Source organism: Physella acuta, unplaced genomic scaffold (assembly GCF_028476545.2).
Source record: "Physella acuta isolate Inbredline_101_S28 unplaced genomic scaffold, ASM2847654v3 ptg000482l, whole genome shotgun sequence".
NCBI lineage: Eukaryota > Metazoa > Mollusca > Gastropoda > Physidae > Physella > Physella acuta.
In genome coordinates, this window is record NW_026732001.1 from 119,635 (window position 1) to 143,519 (window position 23,885).

At 32.0% G+C, this 23,885-nt stretch overlaps 1 protein-coding gene across 1 annotated transcript; it reads left to right on the forward strand.

The window, feature by feature from the left end:
* The first annotated feature begins 359 nt into the window (after positions 1-359).
* LOC131944132 (uncharacterized) lies at positions 360-23,662 on the forward strand. Its single transcript, XM_059304645.1, has 25 exons — positions 360-376; positions 7,271-7,409; positions 7,570-7,655; positions 8,189-8,482; positions 8,893-9,013; positions 9,400-9,503; positions 10,121-10,276; positions 11,926-12,122; positions 12,580-12,796; positions 13,503-13,647; positions 14,225-14,310; positions 14,624-14,785; positions 14,909-15,175; positions 16,117-16,339; positions 17,201-17,379; positions 17,868-18,003; positions 18,389-18,462; positions 18,638-18,659; positions 19,205-19,293; positions 19,866-20,009; positions 20,266-20,466; positions 21,771-21,862; positions 22,352-22,514; positions 22,712-22,857; positions 23,476-23,662. Exons 2-25 carry the CDS (start codon positions 7,283-7,285, stop codon positions 23,516-23,518), a joined length of 3,474 nt encoding a protein of 1,157 aa, XP_059160628.1. The 5' UTR covers positions 360-376; positions 7,271-7,282; the 3' UTR covers positions 23,519-23,662.
* The last annotated feature ends 223 nt before the right edge of the window (positions 23,663-23,885 follow it).

Genomic DNA, 23,885 nt, shown 5'->3' on the forward strand with positions numbered 1-23,885 from the left:
CCCTCGCTACGCTACTGCTCCCAAGTAGCAAACACATCATCGCACGTCAGCTTTAATTATAAACATACAGAATTTTAAACGGTTTTGTGTTAATTTCGTAAAGTTACGAGATTTAGATACCGGCACGGCCACTATTAAACTTTCGACAAAAGAGACTAGACTCAGATTGTAAACAAACACTAAATAGTTATTCTGATGGATTAAATAATCGATGCAATCGACCCACTAGATCTAGATTCAATCGATCTCTAGATCTAGATTCTACTTAGAACCGCAAGCAGACCGTAATTTTTTAAAAATGAATAGAGATTCGAGTAGGATCCAGCTGTGCTAAACTGAAGTCTATTAGTTGAAAAACTCAAACTTCAAACAAAAGGTAATCTTGCGTTACTACAAAAGTTCAAGTAAGTAACTTACTTACTTGAACTTTTGTTAATATTTAATATTATTACTTAATACACTGAAAACACCGTGACTCTTGTTTCAGTTTCACTTTACAGTAGGCATACAGATACCATCTGATACACTACACTTCAGTGCAGTATTTAGTATTTTTATTTAGAAGAAGTGTTTTTCGTCAAAAATTGTTTTTTTAATGAATTTGATTCAAATTTATTTTGATAAGCCAATTCAAAAACAAATTCAAAATAGTTCTAGATCTAGATTAGAATGTAGTATGTAGATCTAGTAACTTTAGACTAACTAAGTATCTATATTCTATAGGCTATTACTATTATTAGGGATTTTGGTAAAAAAGCACTAATCATCATATAAAAATAAAAATTACATATTCTTGTAGAGCTCAACAAAATGAAAACAAAACAAAAAAGATTTTTGGTCTAGCTCAAATAGTTTTTTTTTTTGCGAATTTTTTTGTGAGGGGTGGAATCCCCTTACTTTTGCATTGGCCAATAGGTAGGAAAAGTCTATGTAATCATACTAAATTTTTTAAAAATTATTTTAAAAAACATGGCAAGCGATAAAATTATAGCTACAATTTTAAAAATTAAAGTAGATTTGGAACCATCGATTACACTCATTTTCATATTTTTGTGTTGAACATAAGCCGTTGAAAATGATTTTGAATTATTGTATAAATTTAAATATTTAATAAAACCGCCCTCAACCCCACCTTGAACTGAACTGAACTGGCCAGGGAGAATAAAACGATGGAAGTCATAACATTTATTTTCCACTATAAATACGGACAAGGTTATCCAAGAAAACAAAATGGCGAACAAGGGAATATTTTCAGTTCGATTCAGGCTTTTAAAATTCGTTTGTATCCCTTTTCATTATAGTTGGCTTATTTTTTTTTGACTGTTATGCTCAGATTACTAATATCTAACATTATTCTTATTAATTGTTACCAATGTTTTTGTAGAATGTTTTTAACACACGTTTCATTATTTTTGTTAGGCCTGTGACTACTCACACTGAGTGCTCTCTAAGTGACCTAGTCTAAGGCCTAAGCTGAGATCTAGATCTAAAATCTAGATAGATCTATTATTAAGTGTCTATAAGTTTCTAGATCTAGATCTAGAGTCTAGATCTAATAAAATCTAGATCCTAAATCTAGATTATCTAGACTAGATCTAGATAGATTTATAATTTATATCGAGAATCTAGATCTAGATTATCTAGACTAGATTAGATAGTAGATACTAGAATAGATCTAGATAGTAGATAGATTTATATCGGTGAGAATCTAGATCTAGAATCTAGCTAGTCTAGATCTAGTTACTAGACTAGATCTAGTATAAATACTAAAATAGATCTAGATTCTAGATCTAGATCTAGAATCTAGACTCTATAAATTATAAATATTTAAATACTACTAGATCAGACTAGATCTAGATCTAGTAGTAGTACTAGATCTAGATCTATATATCAGCCATCTAATACTAACTAGAGATCTAGATCTATAGATCTTATACGACTTATAGTTTATTAAGTAACTTTATATAACTATATTGCATGACAGTAGATCTATTAGAATTAGTATTAAGTACAAGTCAAGTTGTAGAGATCTACTCTAGTCTAGTCTAGATCTAGATTCTAGATGTAGAAGTTATATATTTTATAAAAATCTATATTAAATAATTTAAAAAAAAATAGTATATTGATGAAGTATTTTAAGTTAATAGTAATAATAGATAAGTTAAAAAAATTAGGCCCATAGTTTATATTATAAATGTGTAGCTGGTATAGACTAGTTTTAGAGACTAGATTATAGTAAATAGTTAATCTTAGTCCTTGGTTAGTAATTAGTTAGTAGGGCACTACATAGTACATACACCTAGTCTAATAAATGATTAGTCTAATTAGTTAGAGCCTACTTGTTAAAATATATTTACTATTGTAGTAGTATTAGTAAGTATAGTTACTCTATACAGTTACTGGATATATTATAATACACACAACCTCATAATTGCAAAATCATGACATTAGTTAGTGAATCAATTATTTAGTAGGCCAATATTTTCTATTTTAATTTAATTTTAATATTTAATACTTACTAAATTACTAGATCTGTACAAAATACATTTTATTTAAGATAATTTAGGCTATGGTAGAGCTGTCTTATTTTAGTTCTACTTAATTAACTTAATATATGACTTAGTCTACTCTTAGTCTTATGTAGTCTTCTTTAGAACTTAAAATGCAGAATAGTTGATAAAGCCAAAAGGTGTCAATTGTCATAGATGGATTAACTTACTAATCAAATTAATATAATTATCCTAATATTTATTTTAGTATGTGCATGAATTAATGATAGTTATAGTAGCCTAGTTTGAATATCAATTTTTAACTAATTCCTTTTTCTTTTTTTTTAATGATATATACATGACTTTTGGATTCTTTTGAGGGCTATTGTATTTAATGACAAACTCCTTACATTAAAATGTTAAAAGTAAACTATTAGACCTATATTTTTAATGAATGGTAATGGTTAGATAGCCCATACAATCCAATACATAAATACACATCATTGCTTTAAGATCTTTATAAGACAGACAAATATTTTTATTTATAACATTAAGAGTTGAAAGTATGTAAACATAATGAGTTTAATATAACAGTTTATGAAATTTATTTATGTTTTTTTAGATACTGTGGATCATACAACTGCATACAGAGAAGACAAAAGTCAAGATGAAGTTCAATTTAAAAACTGATCCAAGGATACATGTTGGACCCAAGAAAACTTGTTCATATTGAACAACTATTTTTTTTATTTTAGTTTTAAATGAATATGGTAATTAAAAAAAGAAAATTATAAACTTTGTTATGTTTATTTCTTTTCAGCACTGCTTGTGTGTGCTGGTGTATGCGGAAACTAATTATTCCTACCTTTTTCAATAAACTTAAACTGGTGAACTATAAATAGTTTTTAAAAATATGGTGCTGAAGTAGATTTCTCCATATTAATAAATTGTATGGTCAGCAAAATGTCAAACAGCTTTTACTGTCCATAACCAGTCAGGTACCAGTTAAAGCTGCTTTCAATTTGAATCAGAGACAACCTAAAGGATTGAAATTTCAACTCAAGAACTTTTGCTTTAGCAAATGTGTTCACAAATATGTAGTCCCACTATAAGTCTTACATTTGCATATATCTATCATAGCTGTAAAAAATAATGATAAGGGAAGAATCAAGAATATGGGTTTTTGTCAATTCTAGCCATACCAGCATATAAATGTAGACCAGGCTTAGTGAAGCATTGCTGATAACTCACCATCAACCACAAATACAGCAAACTATAATCACTGCCTGTTTCCTGGTAATGTGTTGTTATTGGCCATGCAAGTTTATGAACATGTTGTAATTGTTTACATATTACAAAAGAAAAAGACTGTTGCTGATCAGATGCATTCCAGATATTTGAGGAAAAGATGTTTTCTCTAAGGATAAGCAGCTATAGCAAATGAGGTTAGGGGAAATATTGAGTTAAAATAAATTATTTAATAATTGTAATGACAGAGATATCATCACAACAACAAATGTAATTAGGTTTGTATGACTAATTAATGAATATCCTATAAATAATAGCAAAATGCTGTAGTGGTCGTCCATCAGACTTTGAGGTGGTGGGGGAGATTTGGACCTTTGTGTGAAGGGGAGGGGGTTCAGAAAGTAAGATGACACTTCAATGTTCAACAAACACTCATTTTAAGAAACTGAATTTAAACCTTTATTTGCATCATTAAAAGTCGTTTTATAAATTGTTACGAAAATCGCTGCAATGGGGGGGGGGGGGGGGGGGGTTGGCTTAGGTTTACTTTTTTGGGGAAGGGGGAGGTCTGGCATCGTTGTGACATCGTTAAAAGATGACCCCATAGTCAGAGGTCGATCTAGGTTGATTAGGTGTATATTAAAATGTTGATATTAATTACGCTTCACTTATTATAACAATTTAATATAGCCTAATAGTTTATTTATATTAAATAATATAACATCCCCTTGCACCACAACACCCTGACTATACTAATCCAAATTTTAAAAAAAATGTTTTGTAAATTAATATTATATTATTAGTAATTTTGTGTTTAAATATTTTTAGCCTTAGTAAAACCGGAAGAGACTTTGTACTTATTTCACAAATGTTATAAAATATTCAATTTTGGTTCAAAAATATGCTTTCTGGCAACACAAAGTGGAACCACTTTTGGAACCACTTTTCCTACCTATTGTGACAAGTCATGGTATACCTGAATAAATTGAGCATAATTATTTTAATTGCAGTTGTATTTTGTTCATATTTTCAGAGTTTAGCTAGAATGATATATAGAACTTGTAAATGTTGTTGAAATGAATAAAAATAATACAGAACTTATATTTTTGTGTTGGCTTCCTCCCATAACCCCAAAAAGCTGTGTGCTGCGCAAATATGAAAATGTTTCTAAAGCCATATTTTATATAAATACAGCAAATGAAAGAACTACAAAGTTTGAAATCTAAAGTAAATGACTTGAACACTGTTATGTGCATATAATATTATAATTGCCTCATTATTTTGGGCAGGTGAAGTAGAGTCCATCTTTAAGCCATTTTGTTATAAAACTGCTGCGCAAATATGAAAATGTTTCTAAAGCAATATTTTATATAAATACAGTGAATGTAAGAACTACATAGTTAGAAATCTAAATGACTTGAACACTGTAATGTGTATATAACTGCCTTGTTATTTTGGGCAGGTGAAGTAGAGCCCATATAAGCCATTTTGTAATAATTTAAATGAAGTTATCAGATCAATGTTTTTATGTGTGAATTGTGTATGGATTCTGATTTTCAGCATATAACTATATCTAAGGGTAAGTAGAACTTGAATACTTAAAATTACAGTTAGCACAATGCTAGTGTATAGCAACAGACAGGTAACCTAGATCTAGGTCTGACTCTTGTCAGTCTAGGACTCTAGTCTGACAAAATTGGATTTTAGGAAAAACATTCTGCAAAACTAGAACTAGAGCTGAAAAAATTAAAGATGGGTATGTAAATATATTCTGAAATAAAAAATTAGGAGATTTGTTTGCACATTCCATAAGAATGCTGTTGTTAGTTGATCAAACTTAAAGGCCGGAAGATCGGGATGAAAAAATATAACAATGGTGGCAACGCGACCTACATACAGTGACCACCTCTAAACGAGTATATCTAATGTCAGAGTCAAAATATCCAAAAACAAATATCATTTCCACATATATAAGATATGTCTGCTCAGTAATCTTCACTCATCTAGAATAACCTTTTAAAAAATTGTGATTCCAACGTATTTGAAACTAGCCTTCATACAGGGGGAAGACCAAGGCAGAGACAGCGTGCAATCAGATCGCTAAGCCATCAAAACAATGGGAAAACCATTCTACTTTTCATTTAACATTAGGAAATGACCTTTTAAACTTAATTAATTACCATAAATTAAAAACTTATTAGTATGCAAAACCAAATCTCGTGCGCCTGGTATCAGAAAGTAATGGGCGATTTCGGGTCATGTTTTTACCGCGATCTCGGCCGATACCGACAACCCTACTATTATTAGGCATTAGGTAAATAAATACCACACCAGGTGTTATAAATATGGCCTATATAATATATATATATATCCGCTAATATATATATATATATATATATATATATATATATATATATATATATATATATATATATCCGCTAATATATATATATATATATATATGACCTATATAATATATATATATCCGCTAATATATATATATATATATATATATATATATATATATATATATATATATATATATATATATATATATATATATATATATATATATATATATATATATAGGCTATGTATATATATATATATATAGGCTATGTATATATATATATAGGCTATGTATATATATATATATATATATATATGTATATGGACATTTTTTAACTAAAGGGAGACAACAACAAAAACATAATTAACACAAAACAAAAGTTCAAAAAGCCTAGTTATTACTTAGGTTTTATTTTTTTTGATGTAAAACTTTTTATATGTAATTTTAGGATTGATGTTGACTTGTTACATGAGTGATAAATGTTATTAGAAAAACATCAGAAATTATAATTATAAACTAAATTCAATCAGCACCTGTTGCTAGAATAGTTGGGAAGCCTTGTTTGAGTGATGAGGTAGTGTATAAAAAATAATCAGGGTTAGGACAATGTTATAGTTCTCTAAGTTGAACTAAAATCTATCAAGAAATGAATGATGTAATGCAATGATTCATGCATTCTGTTGACAATATACAGGGATATGACCTTCCACTATAGCTTATACCTTGTAACAGTATGCTCATTAACCAAACCCACATGATGTATTTCAAGTATAATAACAATACCTTGACAACAAAACTACCCCATGCCATATGTATAACCTTATCCAGAGCCTATTCCTAAGGGCTAAAGTTTCTCTATCATCATCTCCAGATGACACATAAGAATACAAAATATAAAGCTAAAATGTAAAAAAAAAAAAGATTATTTTTAAAATTATTTGTTGGGTGATTAAAAGAGCTGCGTTTAGTCTTAGCAGGTCTGCAGGTAGCAACTCCTATTATCTCTTATTATAACTATATGCCAAGATCAAGAAACATATGAACTCTACTTCATCTGCCCAATAGATTACTAGGTCTAAAGAGGATTCTTTACTTTACTTTTAGTGCATCTGTAGTCACCTAGCATAAAAAGCTGATTGCTTTCAGGAAAAAATATCATTTCCTTACTTCACTTTCTTGTCAGACACATGACATCATGGCCACTTTATCTGGTGACATTCACTTCCCCCCTTGTGACAGAGATAAATGTGGGAAATATCATGCAGATATTGTCAAGGCACTGAAGAAAAGTGGTCTTAACTGTGTGTGGGAATACCCTCTTAGTAAGTGATGCTACTAGCTATTTAAAAAAAAATTGTATTCATTACTAATAAGCAATTACTTTATACCTATTTTGATACTGACCTATTGTTTTTTGTATTGTGATTATGTTTAACTAATTATTTCTAATTTACTTAAAAATGTTTTTTTTTTAATTTGCAGATGGATTTTATTACAGGCATTTTAACACAGCATTGGACAACTGTAAATTTACTGTAATACATAAATGTCAAGACCTTTGGGAAAAAGTAAGTCATACATTGAGTAATAGATACATCACAAGTCTAAAGTATCTGATAGTTCTTTTTAATAATGCATGAGCTTTACAAAACTTTAACAAGACCAGTATACATCAGAATTTGTTTAAAAAAAAGGATATCTGTATTCAATCTGTAGAGAGTGTTGTAAACCTATCAAGTTTATTAACACCTACATTGATAAAGACCTACATTTGTATATTTTTTGTCTCTGGTCAACTACGGCTGTCCAGAGTTCTCTGCCCTTGGCAGTTTTTTTTCTGCTGTTCACAAATGTAAGTGAAGATGTGTGGACCTCTCTACTTCATGCTAGCTGCCACTAGTTCTTATAATCAGGTGCTTTTGCAATGATGTCTCATTTTCCCCTGCCATTTAGTTACATTTTAGGTCCTGTGTCAGTTTACTTAATGTGTGCTCTATCCATACTACCTTGTCAGTCTATTTTCTTCTCCAGAATATCTGGTTTTTAACTGCTGACAAAAATAGTTAACTTTTAAGCAAAACATTTTTTTTTTAAAAACTAGATTAAGGCCTGCAGAGAGAACATGGAAAGACAAGATGAAAAACTAATAACAGTTACCTACACAGAGCGTGATAAGATGGTTGACCGGTATGATGGATTCTTCACAAAGTTTCACCCATTTAAGATCAATGACAAGGGTATTCCAAATTTCATCCAGAATGTTGTCGTGGCAGTGCAGCAAATAAGTGGTAATGTGGGTGTGGTTGCACAACAGGAAGTTGTTACAGAAGAAACTATGCAAGAAACAGCTGTTCCCCAGGTCCAGTCGTATGGTGACAATACCAGTTTATCTTCTGTGAGTACACAATCTTTATTTAAGAAACAAATGAAGTGTACTACTGAGTTTTTGAAATTAACCTTGTCTTTGATTAAATTTTTAGCCAACAACACTAGCTTTTCAGGTTGTCTTTTTTAATCCAGCGTAAATGATGTGCCTTTAGGGATACTGAATAATTTTTTAGTTTTAGGATCCCACTGAGGCATAGGCTTTAAAAATAAAAATGTATAGTACCAAGGCAGAGTGGCCTAGCGGTAGAGAGCTAGACTGCTAACCTGTATGTCTTGAGTTTGAATCTGGATTCAAGTCAGTAGACTGTCCCTGAGTCTACCTAGACCATCAGATTGGGAAGGGGAGCTTTACTTTTACAGTACTAAACTGACTTGGTTTTATATTATTTAACTTGTGCATGTTATGTTTCTAACCAGGAGACTCAGGTAAAGTTTGAAGAGGAAAATCAAACCTTTGTGCAGTACCCAAACTGGCTGGGTGAGAGCAATAACCTACAGCCACTTGTTCGACAAAGCCATCTGGCAGATGTCAACAATCGTGAGTTTTTTTTCCATTATTCTCTGTAATGAAATTCATCTTTGATGAATAAAAATTTGTTGTTAAAGTAAATGCGTGGGATAAAAATCTAATTATATAAATCTTACTGTCATATTATTTGTGCTTCAAATGTTTAAAAAGTATTTTTTAAAACTTATAGAAGTATTATAACTATTGTCTAAAAACTAATTAGAAAAAAAAATTCACTATATTTTATGTTTTATCTTAGATTTGAATTTTTATAAAATGTAACTTTAGCAATACAAATTTTTGTTTTTCTGTTTATATTATATTGAAGATAAGAGGTTAAATTTGTAGCTTGTTTATACTTTGGATAACCCTGTATCATAATATATAAGTAAATAAGTTGTCTTTGTGTGTTTCAGCAAATAAAATAAAAGAAAAACTGCAAAGTCTAAGAACAAAAACTTTGAAATACTTAGATTTATCTAAAGAAATAGATGAAAATCAGACTCTAATTCTAATCAAGGTAAATAACTATTTTCCATGTGAAATCATTAAGTTCTCTCTCTTATATTTGTCCTGCATATACTACTAATCTAGTAATAGAAGGTCTGACTAACGAATAGAATACTAATTTTTTTTTGTAAAATTAAATTAGCATGGACAGTGGTAGGGGGATGATCAATACTTAGTTCTAAATATCATTAACAAATTTAGCCTCATATTTAGTGTTGGCCCTCAGTCTCTTCAAATTTCAGTATCTTTTTTTCTTTCCTTTTGAATTTTTATTTTACCCTATATTTCTTTTTGGCTGAAAACATTAATAAAATTTTGATTTTTAAAAATTAACTCTTGTGAGCAAAATTTTTACTTCAACTTTTAAAATAATTCAATAGCCTTCTATATAAATAACCTCCAACAGTTGCTGAATACTTAGGGTTAACTTGTACTGGTTTTTGATACTATGTAAGAAGACAACACATTGTACCAAAATGCTCTGGCTCTCCAAAATAAAGCCCACAAATAAATTTTAAAAATCCATTTTCATGATTACTTTTTCTTGGTTTTCAGTTACCCATCTTATATATTTATTTACTTGGCAAACTTGGTTATGTATTAAGTTCTGCTAAATTTTGTTTTCAGCTAATGCCGAAATTATACGAGGAACAAAATCTCATCTCCCTGACAAACTTGGCCATCTATGAGTCAGAGGTTGTGGTGGACAGGGCCATCTTATTTCTTGAGTTTCTGCTGCTCAGTTCCAAGAACTCAAACAAAAATAACCTCTGCAATCTGTTTGTGAGTTGGAAAAATTAAGCCTTAACATTACACGGTCCTAATATAATGTTTTTACAATATAGGAATAATGCCTACCAAATATAAATTATTAAGTTGAAAAATGTTTGTTAAGTTATTTTTACCATGTAGAGTCCTTGTTTTCAAATAATGGGTGATAGATTTGTTCGACCTACAATATCTATTTTGTTTACCCTGTTTATCATTTAACTATATTGATGAAAGAATGTAAAATTGTGAGTCTGCTGGACTTTAGTGAACATTCTATTTAGTTCTAAGCAAACTTATTCCTGAAACATATGGGGTCGGCGTGGTTGAGTCGGTAAAGCTCATTGTTGCTAAACCAAAATTGAGTTCGAATCCTCAGGCAGATGAGGCTCGATAGCTGGGAACAGCCACTCTTCAAACAGCTGCCTTGTAGTTTGTTCTTGGTTGGACAAAAGCTATGGAAGCAAATCCAAAAAGAAAAGCAGTCTGAAATCGGAGTCTATAGTCTCAATGGCACATAACCAGTTGACACGTAATACGTAATTGTGTTGGAGGGGATCCCTTCCAACACTAAAATTAAGAACGAAGAAGAAGAAAGACTGAAACATAGCATTTTACACATGCACATATATTTTTGTGGTATTATAGTAGGTGTTCTTACTAAGCCTATTTTAAGGATACATTTTTAAACAAAAAGTTTTTTTCTGCTGTTTACAAATGTAAGTGAAGACTTGTGCACCAAACTTGAGTTATAAATGTAACCCTTTATGTTTTATCATACATCATTAAACATTATAATGACACATTTCATTTAGAGTAAAAGATGCTAACTTAAAAGTCTTGAACAATTTCAAATCCGGAATAAATTCCAGAGGACATACTTTGGTATGCCCAGCTTTAATGAACATCAGGGAGAGTAAAGTGTATAGCATTAAAACACCTTCACAGAGGTCACTACAATAGGCGAACACTGATTTAAGTTCCACTTTCAGGACTAATGTTCCTTAGGGCAGATGAAGTAGAGTTCAACTGTTTCTTGACCATAGCATATGTACAGATTGTGTAGTCAGCACTTTACCCAGCTGCCTTTACATTGCGTAACATGAGACAAGTACACATGCAAGATCTGAACAAGAGACTTCTGGGTTAGCAATCAAGCACTCTACTGCTTGGCCATGCCATCCTATAGATGAACTCTAGGGATCGGCGTGGTCGAGTCGGTAAAGCTCATGGTTGCTAAACCGAAAAGTCTTGAATTCGAACCCTAGGGCAGATGAGGCTCGTTAGCTGGGGACAGCCACTCTTCTAGGAGAGACAACTCCAAAATTAAACAACTGCTGCCTTGTAGTTTGTTCTTGGTTGGACAAAGGCTATGGAAGCAAATCCAAAAAGAAAAGCAGGCTGAAATCGGAGTCAATGCCTCAATGGCGCATAACCAGTTGACACGTAACGCTTAATTATGTTGGAGGCGTGGTCGAGTCGGCAAAAAAGCTCATGGTTGATAAAATTCGAACAAAGTCTCAAGTTCAAACCTACTGGCAGATAAATCTCGATCCCCTTCAACACTAAAATTAAGAACGAAGAAGAAGAAGAAGATGAACTCTACCTCTCTACTTCATTCCCTGATATCCATCAGGTTAAATGGCTCGATTTATTTTCCCTAGATCAACATGGAAAGCATTGTGTTTGTGAGACTGCAAGAGCTACGTGCCACAAAGGCTAGCCCTGAGATGGAGAGTGTTGTAGCCAAGGTCCAGAAGCTTTCAACTCTCTACATCATCATCGTGTGTGAGTGGATCTACAGTTGTAAGGATCCTAAGGATCTGAGACTCTGTGAATTTCACATCTATCAAACTGTAACGTAAGTGTTTTTTTTTTTAAAATGTTTTAAAATCTCTACAGGCAAAAATATTTTAAATAGAGGATTTATACCTTTTTTAGCGTGTAGCTTTTCAGTAAAAAAAATAATTCATAAACGATAAAACATCAATGTTATTTTTTTCTCTAATCAGAAAATAATTTTGAATTTAAATTTAATTTGTTTAATATCACACAATGAACAGTATTTATGTATTCTGTATTGCTAGAACTATTCAATGTATTATCTAATTAATTATTATTATAGTTATTTCAACGATTAATTCTATGGTTACAATTTAAATAAAAATATGTATATATTAGCACAATGACTAAAAAATATTGTATTACTAAGATTTTTAAAAAAATCTAATATCTAATCATTAAAAATTATTTAAAAATTATAGTGATAAAAAGTCTATGAACACCTCAGTTGACATTGGTACATCCTACTGTTTCAGGTCTCGTAGTATGACCTCTGAGAGCATTGTTGATAAACACTTCTCGGATTTTGATGAGTTTATGGCAGGGCTGAAAAAGAAGAACACAAACAACCTGTATAGGCACGAAGTATCCTCATACCAGCGTGGCACAAAAAGCAATACCGAGCAAGCCAAGGAGTTGAGAAAAAAATGTCTAACTGTTCAGCTTTTGGTAGTACATGAGAGGCTGAAAAAGGTAAGCAAAAATAGGTGAAGCCCTTGCTTCCAGTCAGTGGCGTAGCGAGGTCGGGTGTCACCCGGTGCGGCACTTAATGGTATCACCCCCCAGAGGCGTAGTGACCCTTCCCGGGACACTTTCAAATTTTCGATTGGCACCCCCCCTCAAACTTTCGATTTGCACCCCCCTCCCCCTCGCTACGCCTCTGCTTCCAGTACAGGTGGTGCCAGAATTAAAGACAAACCATATTTGATCATGCCCCATGTTGCAAAATATTCATTTTAAAAACAAAAATATGTTTAAATATTTGGTGTGTTGAGATTAGACATCAACTCTTAATTAATTACAAAATGTTTTTTCAAGTGTTCTATACTTAAAGTAGAAAATTAATTGCATGTTTTAATTTAGAAGATCAGTTTGTTTCAAAACTTCCTTTTTGAAAGTATGATCTGGCACTAACAAAATAATTTCTTGATGTGTGCTGAAGAAATAAACTGCAAAGAACAAGTAAATTTAGTTGTGCGCAACATTGTGTAGCAAATATTTTCTTGATAGAAAATGGACTAGCAAATAGCTACATTTTTTTATGATGGATAACTAGAAATAAAACATTGCAGTTAATACGATAAGAAGTGGAATTTTAATTTTCAAATTCATGGCTAATTACAAATGTGTAGAACTTTAAAATAGTAGAGTATTATGTGTAATCTTTAAAATATTTTAGGTGTACCTGGATTGTGATCTGGATAGCTTGGCATTCTTGAATGAGTTTGCCGAGACTGTTAAAGAAACAGAACTGAGGAAAGAGAATTCCTCCGTCTTCAGCTTTCTTTTGAGTGGGATCAGTCTGTTTCTTACCATGGAGCAAAGTATGTCATAGGATTTACATCCTTTACTTGCTAAATCTGTCAACTTTTAAACTTAACTAAGTTGTTTGAATCACACAACTGTTGTATGAGTAAATATTTTATACATGTATAAAATTTAAATCTCATACACAAACATATTTTTGTAATACCAAATAGCTTTTTTTTTTTACATTGATTTGATTTTTAAATTAAAATATTGCTTGCTTACATCGATTTTATTAATTCAAACAACTTAAGTACAGTTCAGGAGCTACTAGGCAGTGTATTCTGAAATTTCCACATTAATTATGACACTGTTTTACTTTTAACTGATATTTTAGATAGTTTAGATTTATGTTTATACAAAAACAAACTTCATTACAAATGTGTGCGAAAATTAATACATTATTATGAATAACTTAAATCTAAAAAAAGATTACACCCCTCCAGCGTATTTTCAACTTTGCTTAAAATTTTGAAGAAAAAAAACCCCAAAAAAAAATTGGAATGTGATGGAGGTTAACATTAAAACCATCCACCATCCTTGTGTTTTTTTTTGGGACTGGTGTGTACATTTATTCTGTTGTCTGATGAACAGAGAAAGTGGACAACCTCAAGGATGGAGTTCAGCTGTGTAAGGAGGCAACAAGAATCATCTACACCATCTCCTCAGCTGCTGGAAAGGTAAATTACCTTCCTCTCAAATCTTGTATAAATATAATTGGCTACTGGAGAGGTAAAATACCTTACTTATAAATATAATTGTATAAGAAAAAGTTCCGGTACTATATAAATTTTGGTTTTTCTTTTATTTTTTATTTTTATTTTTTTTTATAAAGTTGTTAGGCTATCAGAGTCTAGCTGTTCTTAAATTAGTTTTGGTATATTGTAATTTTTAGCTTTATACAATTCTATTTTTTTGCTAGCAGAAGTATTCTCTTATTCTATCCTTGTTTTTGAAAAAAAAAGTAATGAATTATTTTGTTTCCTTTTACAGCCTCTTGGTTTGGAAAAAATGCTTCTCTTTCAAGGCAATCCTAATGTCAGGACTAACCTTAACTGGAGCATTTATGAGAGAAACCAGCTGGAGTTACTTCTTGATGAACTTAAAAGATTGTTATCTCCCCTGCTTTTAATTGATAAAAATGCAAAAATGGAGGTTGGTAAATATAACAAAAACTGTCCATTTTTATTCCCCTTTAAATTAGCTTGTAATTTTTTAATTTGTTTTTTTTTGGTAATTATGTATATTAAAAAAAAAAAAAATTCCTTACATTGACAGCCAATCACTGAAGGTATCATAGACTGGTACCGAATCAGTGGCAGCTTCAACCAGCAGAAAGTGGTTGCCTGCATCCACAAGCCCAGAGAGAAGGAGCACAAAGAGAAGAACAGGAGCAACTTGAGTGAGCAGGAGGATGTCTACTACAACCAGATGCTCAAGCTTCAGCTGCTGAAACATGACAACATCATCCAGATCATCGCCTACCGCGAAACTTGCATCCCCACGTTTTACATTGTGGAGGATTATCTCGAAACTAATTTACAGGTGATGCTGCAATAGTTTATAATTTTAAATTTTTAAAAAAAATGGTGACGCTTAGGAATTTTATTTTCAAAGCTTTGCTCTATATGAATAAAAAATTATTATAAAATTGCAAATAATTGTAAAGTTTCTCTTTAGATTTAGTTTTACATTGGGCAGATGAAGTAGAGTTTATATTTCTTGACCTTGCATATGAATGGATGATGTGATCAGCACTAGGCCCAGATGCCTTTACTTTCCCCAACGTAAGCCAGGCACCCATCAGAGCTGGGTGGACTCAGGGATGTCCTACAGTCACAAGTCTGAACTGAGATTCAAACTTAAGACCTTTAGGCTAGCAGCCAAACTCTCTACCTTCCTGCCACGTCATGTGATTACAAATGATCAAGTTTATGTAAATTATCTATCTCAGAATAAACTATTCAAGCAAACTAAAACAACATATTGTAAATCTTTTTAAACATAAGGCAAACAGTTTTAGGAAATGTCTTATCAAAGATTAGATTTATTTTAAAAGCTGGTGATATTCTGTGTCATGTATTACTTTTTTAAATAATAAACTCAATCCATTTAAACTGAGAGGCTAACTTTGTGTGCCTGGCTTAGAATTTCTAAAAAAATTTTCTGTGTAAAACTGGTATATCATTATCATCATCTTTTCCCATTTTTGCCCAATACTCCGGGGCAGATGAAGTAGAGTTCAACTGTTTCAATGAACTTGGCATACATGGGATAATTTGGTCAACGCTATGTTCAGCTGCCTTTGTTCCCCTAACATGAGTTAGGCACCCATTAGAGCTAGGTGGACGTTCTACTGATTTGAACTTAGATTCTAACTTGAGACTTTCAGGTTAGCAGTCTATCTCTCTACCACCAGGCCAAGCCGCCCTTTGTGTAATGGGATATGCCTTGTCATAATATAATTTTAAAACTATTTTTTTCAGATAGCTTTGAAGAACAAAAAGCTGAACAGAAATCCATTCAAACCAAACCTCCTCCAAAAATTTCTCCTGGATGCCCTGAGCGCCCTCCAGTACTGCCACGACCAGGGTTTTATCCACAGAAACCTCACTGCGGCCAGCTTGTTCCTCCACGGGGAGAGGAGGGTTAAACTCTGTGGCTTTCAGCTGTGCATTAAACTCATTGATGGCATTGGGAAAGCTGATGGTAAAATGTTGTTTTAATACATGATTTAAGTTGTGTTTAATGTTGAATTGATTAGATCCATTTAAGGCGGTAGAGTCACAAGGGGGGTGGGGTGAGGACTGCACACGGATGACAACATTTATGAGGGTGATAGCAAAATGAAAAAATGAAATGAGAAAGTCTGCTTTTTTTCAAGTTAGTTTACATATTAATTTTATATACATTAATAGGTACAGTTTGACACTGCCTGAGAGTGGGGGGTGATACTATATTGCCTATAGTTTTAGTTCATGGTTTGCAGAAACGGGGGTGACACCCTTGGTTAAACCACCGGGCATCACCCCATCTAGCGACACCACTGTAGATCTCTGTGTTTTATTATGTGTTGTTTACATTTCAAACTGTTCCAATTTTAGTATCCCCTCCTTGGTTTTATATTTTTTATGAGATTTATTTCATTTTAAACATTTAGATTTCCTTATAAAACAATATATTTTCCCATAGCAATAGTCAGTCATATTTCCAAGAGTCCATTCAGGTCACATAGATATCTGACTTAAGTTGAAAAAAAATGAATGTGCATTGACTGTGCTGACCACACACATTAAATGCAGGTGAACGCTACTTTGGTTTTTCTCTTAGCCATCAAATCCACTTAAATTAAATGCTGTCATGTATGTATTGACAGACAAAACAGACAGCCATACCATTTAAAACAAATACTGTTATGTATGTATTGACAGACAAAACATTAAAGCAAATACTGTTATGTATGTATTAACAGACAAAACATAGGCAACCATACCATTTAAAACAAATACTGTTATGTATGTATTGACAGACAAAACATTAAATCAAATACTGTTATGTATGTATTGACAGACAAAACAGAGACGACCATACCAACAAGATGGACATCACCCGAGTCCCTGAAGAGTTCAGTACACAGCAAGGCCTCGGATGTCTGGATGGTTGGACACCTGATCAATGAGGTCATGACACACGGGACCCTGCCCTATACACACATTAACCTTGAGTCCAATGATTCCATCGCCAAACACGTTAGTTGTTTTCTTAGAAGTAATTAAACAGTAGGGGCATTTATCACCATCATTCCTGTAGAGCACAGGGGACACAACTCAGCTCTCAATTGTACAGTTTTTGGGTAATGCCTCAAAGTTGAGTCCATGGCACTCCCAGAAGATGTCAGCATGCTGCGCTAATGCTTCACTAGCACCTGTTGTGAGATCTTCTAGAGAGGGATCTTTCTTCTTCTTTTCTAAGCTGTTTTTGACTTGATGTGTTTGTGCTTTCTGTAGAAGATTATTGCTATTTTATGATAATTGACATGGTATCAAATTAAAAAGGAACATGTAGTATTTAAAAAAATTGTTACTTTTAAAAGAAATTAGGATATTTTAAATCACGTTATCCTAACTTACATCTACTCACATTTTGTAAAATGATTCTTTTAATTTTATATTGGCTAGAAAAATTACAAACTAATTGAATCAAAAGAATTGATTCAAAGTTTTTGGCATTCTATTAGATCATTGAAAATGGTGACAGCATCACTAAAGAAGACTCTGTGACTAAAGAAACTTTTGAACTGATAACAAAATGTCTTTCCTACAACCCACAAGATCGACCCACAGTTAGTGACGTCATCAGTAAACTTAATTCAGGTTTGTTTCTCCACATGCAGAAAGCAATTTTATATTTCTATCATTTACAATTAATTCTGCGCAATCCGTTTTTACCTTAATTTATTTCTTTCAATAGGTATTTTTTGTAAATTTATTTATTTCTACAGGTAATTTTTGTTGATTTATTTCTTTCTATAGGTATTTGTTGTTGATTTATTTCTTTTTATAGGTATAGGTATTTTTTAAAAATTTCTTTCTTTATATTGGTATTTTTTTAAATGCAAAAGTAATATTATAATAACTGATAAAATTACATTTTGATCATAATTTAATTCAATTTGTTCAATCACAAATGGCATGTGTTTTTATATTCAGTAAATAATATAATATATTGAATCTCCCTTTCATGAATTACTTTACACAGTGAAAATTGCTTCGGAGAGAATTGAGTTCACACCTTTGGGAGCAGACTACCAACCATCTGCACATCATGAACTGGTGAGCTTATGAAAAAATTTGTCTACACATAGTTGGGCTTTGTTAATCATTGAGCTCAACATTTTTAGTCCACCTTTTTTAAGTGTAAAAATGCTTAACATGTTAAATATTGATCTGATAATTAAATATCTGTTGGAATCTAGTAATAAAAATAAATTTAACTTTCTTGTTTCAGGGTGTTCCAGATGGCGTTGGCAGTATGTTTTTTTCCATTTATTTTATTTAACTTTATGTTAAGTTTACTACAACTTCAATGTCACCCAAATCACAATAGTTTAATGATCTGTCATCCCTCTGTAGTTTGGTTTCATGCCACAAGATCTGCACTTGTTTATTAAGTGGAATATAATTTCTTGAGTGTTAGGTTAAGGGGTTGGCGTGGTCTGGTTAGTAAAGAAAGTTCAAACCCCAGTTCATATGAGGTCGATACATGGGAACAGCAGCCCATCCAAGAGAGACAACTCCAAAATTAAACAACTGTTGCCTTGTAGTTTGTTCTTGGATGGACAAAGGCTATGGAAGCAAATCCAAAACGAAAATGCAGGCTGAAATCTGAGTCAGCTGCCTATGTCGCACATAAAACAGATTGACATAAACTACTTAATTGTTTTGAAGGAAATCACATCCCACATTACAATTAAGAACAACAAAGAAGAAGAATTAAATTTTTATTATCTGTGTAGAAATATAAATTTATCATTTAAAAGCAGGAATAAATTTTGTCATTTTTTTAAATTCTCAGGCTCCTCTTACGGAGAAGACGACCAGTTAGGGGATTCCAGTAAAGGTTTCGAAGTCTCCCTCTCTGACACAATGGTGAAGATAAATCTTGTAAGTTTTGTGGTAGTGTTTTGGTTAACCTGTTTTGAAAATTGAATGTATATTCTATGTTAATATATGTTGTTATTTATTTTACAAAATAATTTCTAATATATTGATATTTTATCTGTTATTTTACTAGATAAATCTTGTAAGTTTGGTGGTAGTGTTTTGTGTAACCTGTTTTGAAAATTGAATGTATGTTTATGTTAATATATGTTATTTATTTTACATAATAATTTCTGATATATTGATATTTTATGTGTTATTTTAAAAAAAAAATCTAAAATTAAAATGAGTTTATATCTGAAATATACTTTAAAAATAATGATTTTACAAAATATCCATTGTACAGCTTATCGTTAAGCTACTAATATTATATTGATATTTTATCTGTTCTTTTTTTAAAAAAAGCTAAGATTAAAATAAAGTTGTATCTGAAATATACTTTAAAACGGATGATTTCACAAAATGTCCATTTTACAGCTTATCGTTAAGCTACCAATATTATTTTGAAATATAGTAGACAGCATCTACAGAGTTTGACTTTAAAAGATAAGAAAAATTTTTCTCTATCTTTCTAGCCAGATAAACATATTTTTAGAGAGAAACTTGTGCAAAGATTTTCACCGGAAGTCATTACCAAAATCAACAATGGGGATTTAGAGTCAACAGGGATTAGGTCAAAAGTCAAGTTTCTAGAAAACCGCAAACAAGCACATCATATTGTAAGATATATATCAAAAACTTTTTCCAGATGTTTCTTTTATGTTGCGTGATCTTGAAATTACAATCATTTTTTTTCCCTTCAGTTTAATTTGAGGAACAAACAGATCATAACACCACATATTTTTTTAAAGAGGATGTTTAGTATCAAAACTCTACAATTTTAAAAACCACAGAACATTTTTTTAACTATTATATGTGTCTTTTCATTGTTTATATTAAAATGGTCACTAATACTTTATGGTATTTACGCCATAGGAGTGCATCACACCCAGCACAGTTGTTGGAAGTCTGCTTGAAGTGACTCTGAAAAAATCACTGGGAGATGACTTGAAACCTTACATAGATTGCCTGATCCAAGTCAGCATCATGCTGGAGAAACTCTGGCAAAAATCTTGGATTCTGGGTGACCTGTGTGGCTCACATTTTTATGTGGATGTACAGGATCAGAGATGCCAGGTAGTCATTTATTTTTTGGTGGTTTGACATTTGTTTATTGGTTCGCATTTCAAAGTACTGAAGTTAGTTAAAGGTTAGTGAAACAAACAAAAATTTCTTATTTGGAAAAATTAAAATGTTTTCGGGCAAAATGTTCTTTTTTTTAAAAAGTTTTTAATTTTTGGTGTTTAACATTTTTTTTTTTTTATTGGTTTACATTTCAAAATACTTTAAGTTAGTTAAAGGTTAGTAAAAAAAAATCTTATTTCAAAAATTTAAATGTTTTTGAGCAAAATGTTCTTAATTTTTTTAATTTTTTGGTGTTGAAATTTTTTATTGGTTCACATTTCAAAGTACTTTAAGTTAGTTAAAGACTAGTGAAACAAAAATTAATTTCATGTTTTAAAAATGAAAATGCTTTTGAGCAATATTATCTTATATTTTAAACATGTAAAAAAAATGTTTAATCATTCTGTGCAGGAAAAAGTTAAAGGTGTATCTATTTCTGGTACCATCTGTAAAAAACATTCCACAACCCCAGTATTAAAGTTAACGAGCTGACCCCCGACGTAGCATACAGCGTCATCTAGTTGTTTTATTTTCTATCAGTAGCTCGTTAAGGACGATAGCCCCCTCCATCCTTTCCCCCAACCCCTAACCCCCCCCCTGTGAAAGCAGCCTCCTCTTAGTTACCTCCTCTGTTTAAAATCATTTCAAACTAAATTTTCTGCCCCTAATAGCCGTCACTAAACCCGGCTCTACGATTGTAAACATTTAGCGTGAACCACAGCTCGCCAGACCATATGGGGGTGGGGGTGGTAGGGATATGCCTAGAGAGGAAGAGAGGGGCCTGCTAGGCGCGCTTACAGCTTGGTGTTTTCTAGGGTATCCAAGAAGAGAATTATATTTATAGATTCTCCCATCATAACTACACTATCTTGAGCTAAAAGAACCATAAAATGTTCAGAAAACTATCTGCCTCAATATTTGGATACCTACATCTTATTTAAATTATCTTAAATTATCAGCAATATTAATGTTAAAAGTAAAAATATCCATAAACCTAAAAATAACTTTTAAACCATGGGAAAGATCACCTGTTATTGTGACTTTGACATATGAAAGGATAAGTGTGGTCAGCACTATGCCCAGCCACCTTTACATTCTCTAACATGAGTCAAGTACTGAACAGAAATGGGTGGACTCATAGACATCATAAGGATCTGAACTAGAGACTTTCAGGTTTGCAGACATATGCTCTTCCACCTGACCATGCTATCTTCCCACCACACCATCCTCATAAACCTCATCACGACTTTTCTCAGGTGTATCTGATCTCCCTGTCATCTTTAATCCTGTTGAGTAATGATAGATTACCCAGGGGAAGCAATCCTTACAACAGATGTCCAGAGGAAAGGTAAATCCTGTCAGTGGATACATCTAAGTGTTGTATTCTAATTTAAAAATTCACACATTAAAGTTCACACCGTAAACATGAAAGAATAACCCAGCCAATCCTTCCACAAGCTGTAAGTATTTGAATACTCCCTACGTTCTTGTCTATACCTAGACATTGTATATTTAATCAAATTGTCATCAGATTTTTAGTCAAGTTTTTAAGTGTAACCTATTAACATGAATGAAGAATAAATTTTTGCAAATGTCCCATGTGTACAAAACAACAAAACAATAGTATGTGAAAAAGTCCATTCAAAATATCAAATGTGCATCAGCAGTTACTATTTTGGCGTAATGAATTTGTCAATGTAGTTAAATCCACAATACTCTTCTATTCTGAATTCAGCTGTTTACATTGACACCTTTTTTCTAAAGATCAAATTTACCCAACAAATTGTATTCAAATATATATGAAGCTTAATATTGTTTTAAAATCATTTAAACAAAGGGCTGCTCCAGAAGTCATAAAATCCTGGGACTATTCCCAAGCCAGTGATGTTTACAGCTTTGGCAGCTTGATGTGGGAGATCCTCACAGCTTTTGATAACCTAACAGGAACAAGGGACCCTGATGGTTATCTCAAGAAAATCTTGAAACCGCTTTCTGATAATGTAAGACCACAAGTGTTGTTTTTACACATTTTTTTGTATTTCTTTTGTACCTTAGCTTTATGATTGTTCATTAGTTGTTAAGGTCATCATTTAAAGAGAAAAATTTTTTTTTTTTAATTAAAAAATTAAATTGAAGTATGTTTTTTTTCTCATCAGACCATTAGTCGGCATAATTTTTTGTGATTTTTCTCCAACAGGTTTACAATTGGCTGGTCAGTGAAAAAGTAGAAGCTCGTCACACCAAGCCAAAGTGTTGTCCAGAGAAAATGTATGACCTCATCAAGACTTGCCTTGATGTGAACCTGGTAAAAAGGCCACAGTCGCTGTCTGATAAACTCCAACGGTAAGTAATGCAGGCAACAGATAGCTGGCCTTGATTAGATAAAGGGACGCTATCATCTGTATGATGGATCTTCTCACACGTGATAGACTTTAGACCCCTTTCAGCCTAAGAGGGCTGAGTAAACACATTTCATCTATTTTCCCAACCAATTTTCACTTATCTGCTTCTAACTTTGCCTATAACTTTTGAACCGTTTGAGATAATCAAGCCAAATTTGGTATCAAGGCTCAGTATCAAACTTACCTATTTACTGTTATTATAATAATAATTATAACTGAATAATAATATATTATAAACTAACCAATTTATGTTGTCGACAATGTATTTTACGAAATGCAAACACTTTCACTTTCAACTTTCCCCAAAGTCTAATTTTAGAATCATAATCCCGCAGTAAAAAGACATGTTGGCCGCTTTATTCAGTCCAACGCTAATTATATGTAATAAGACGGTATACCAGCCCCTAGGAATTTGACCACAGTGATGGCTATTAATTGTTAAAAGCTTATAAAGCAAGTTAATAACACGCTGCTGCTTAAATATCATCCTGAGATAGCTAGAAATTTAAATCAAATTAAATGAGTACTCTTTGAAGATGATTTTTGTTTAATTTTACAGTATTTACGCTGAGGAATTTGAAGAAAATTTTACAGAAGCGTGAAGCCTGAAACAAGCATAAGGTCATAATAACCCAGTTATTTGACCTAGTGTTTCTAGATACAACTGTTACCATTGGTAGTTATTTTTATATGGTAGGAAAACCACCACACATAGTCTCAATTCACTAGTATTGATGAGTGGAGTTTTTTTTAATAATTTTTACATCACTGCAATATTTTTTTGTTTATGCTCTATTTTTCTTCTTTGTTTTAAGATGTTTTTACAATAGATCCTAAGGGGCATCAGTGTTCTACACATACTTCACAACACATGTACTTCACAATACATGTTTTCTGCTTCAATGTTCTACACATAATTCACAATACATGTATTCTGCATGTTCTACACATACTTCTCAATACATGTTT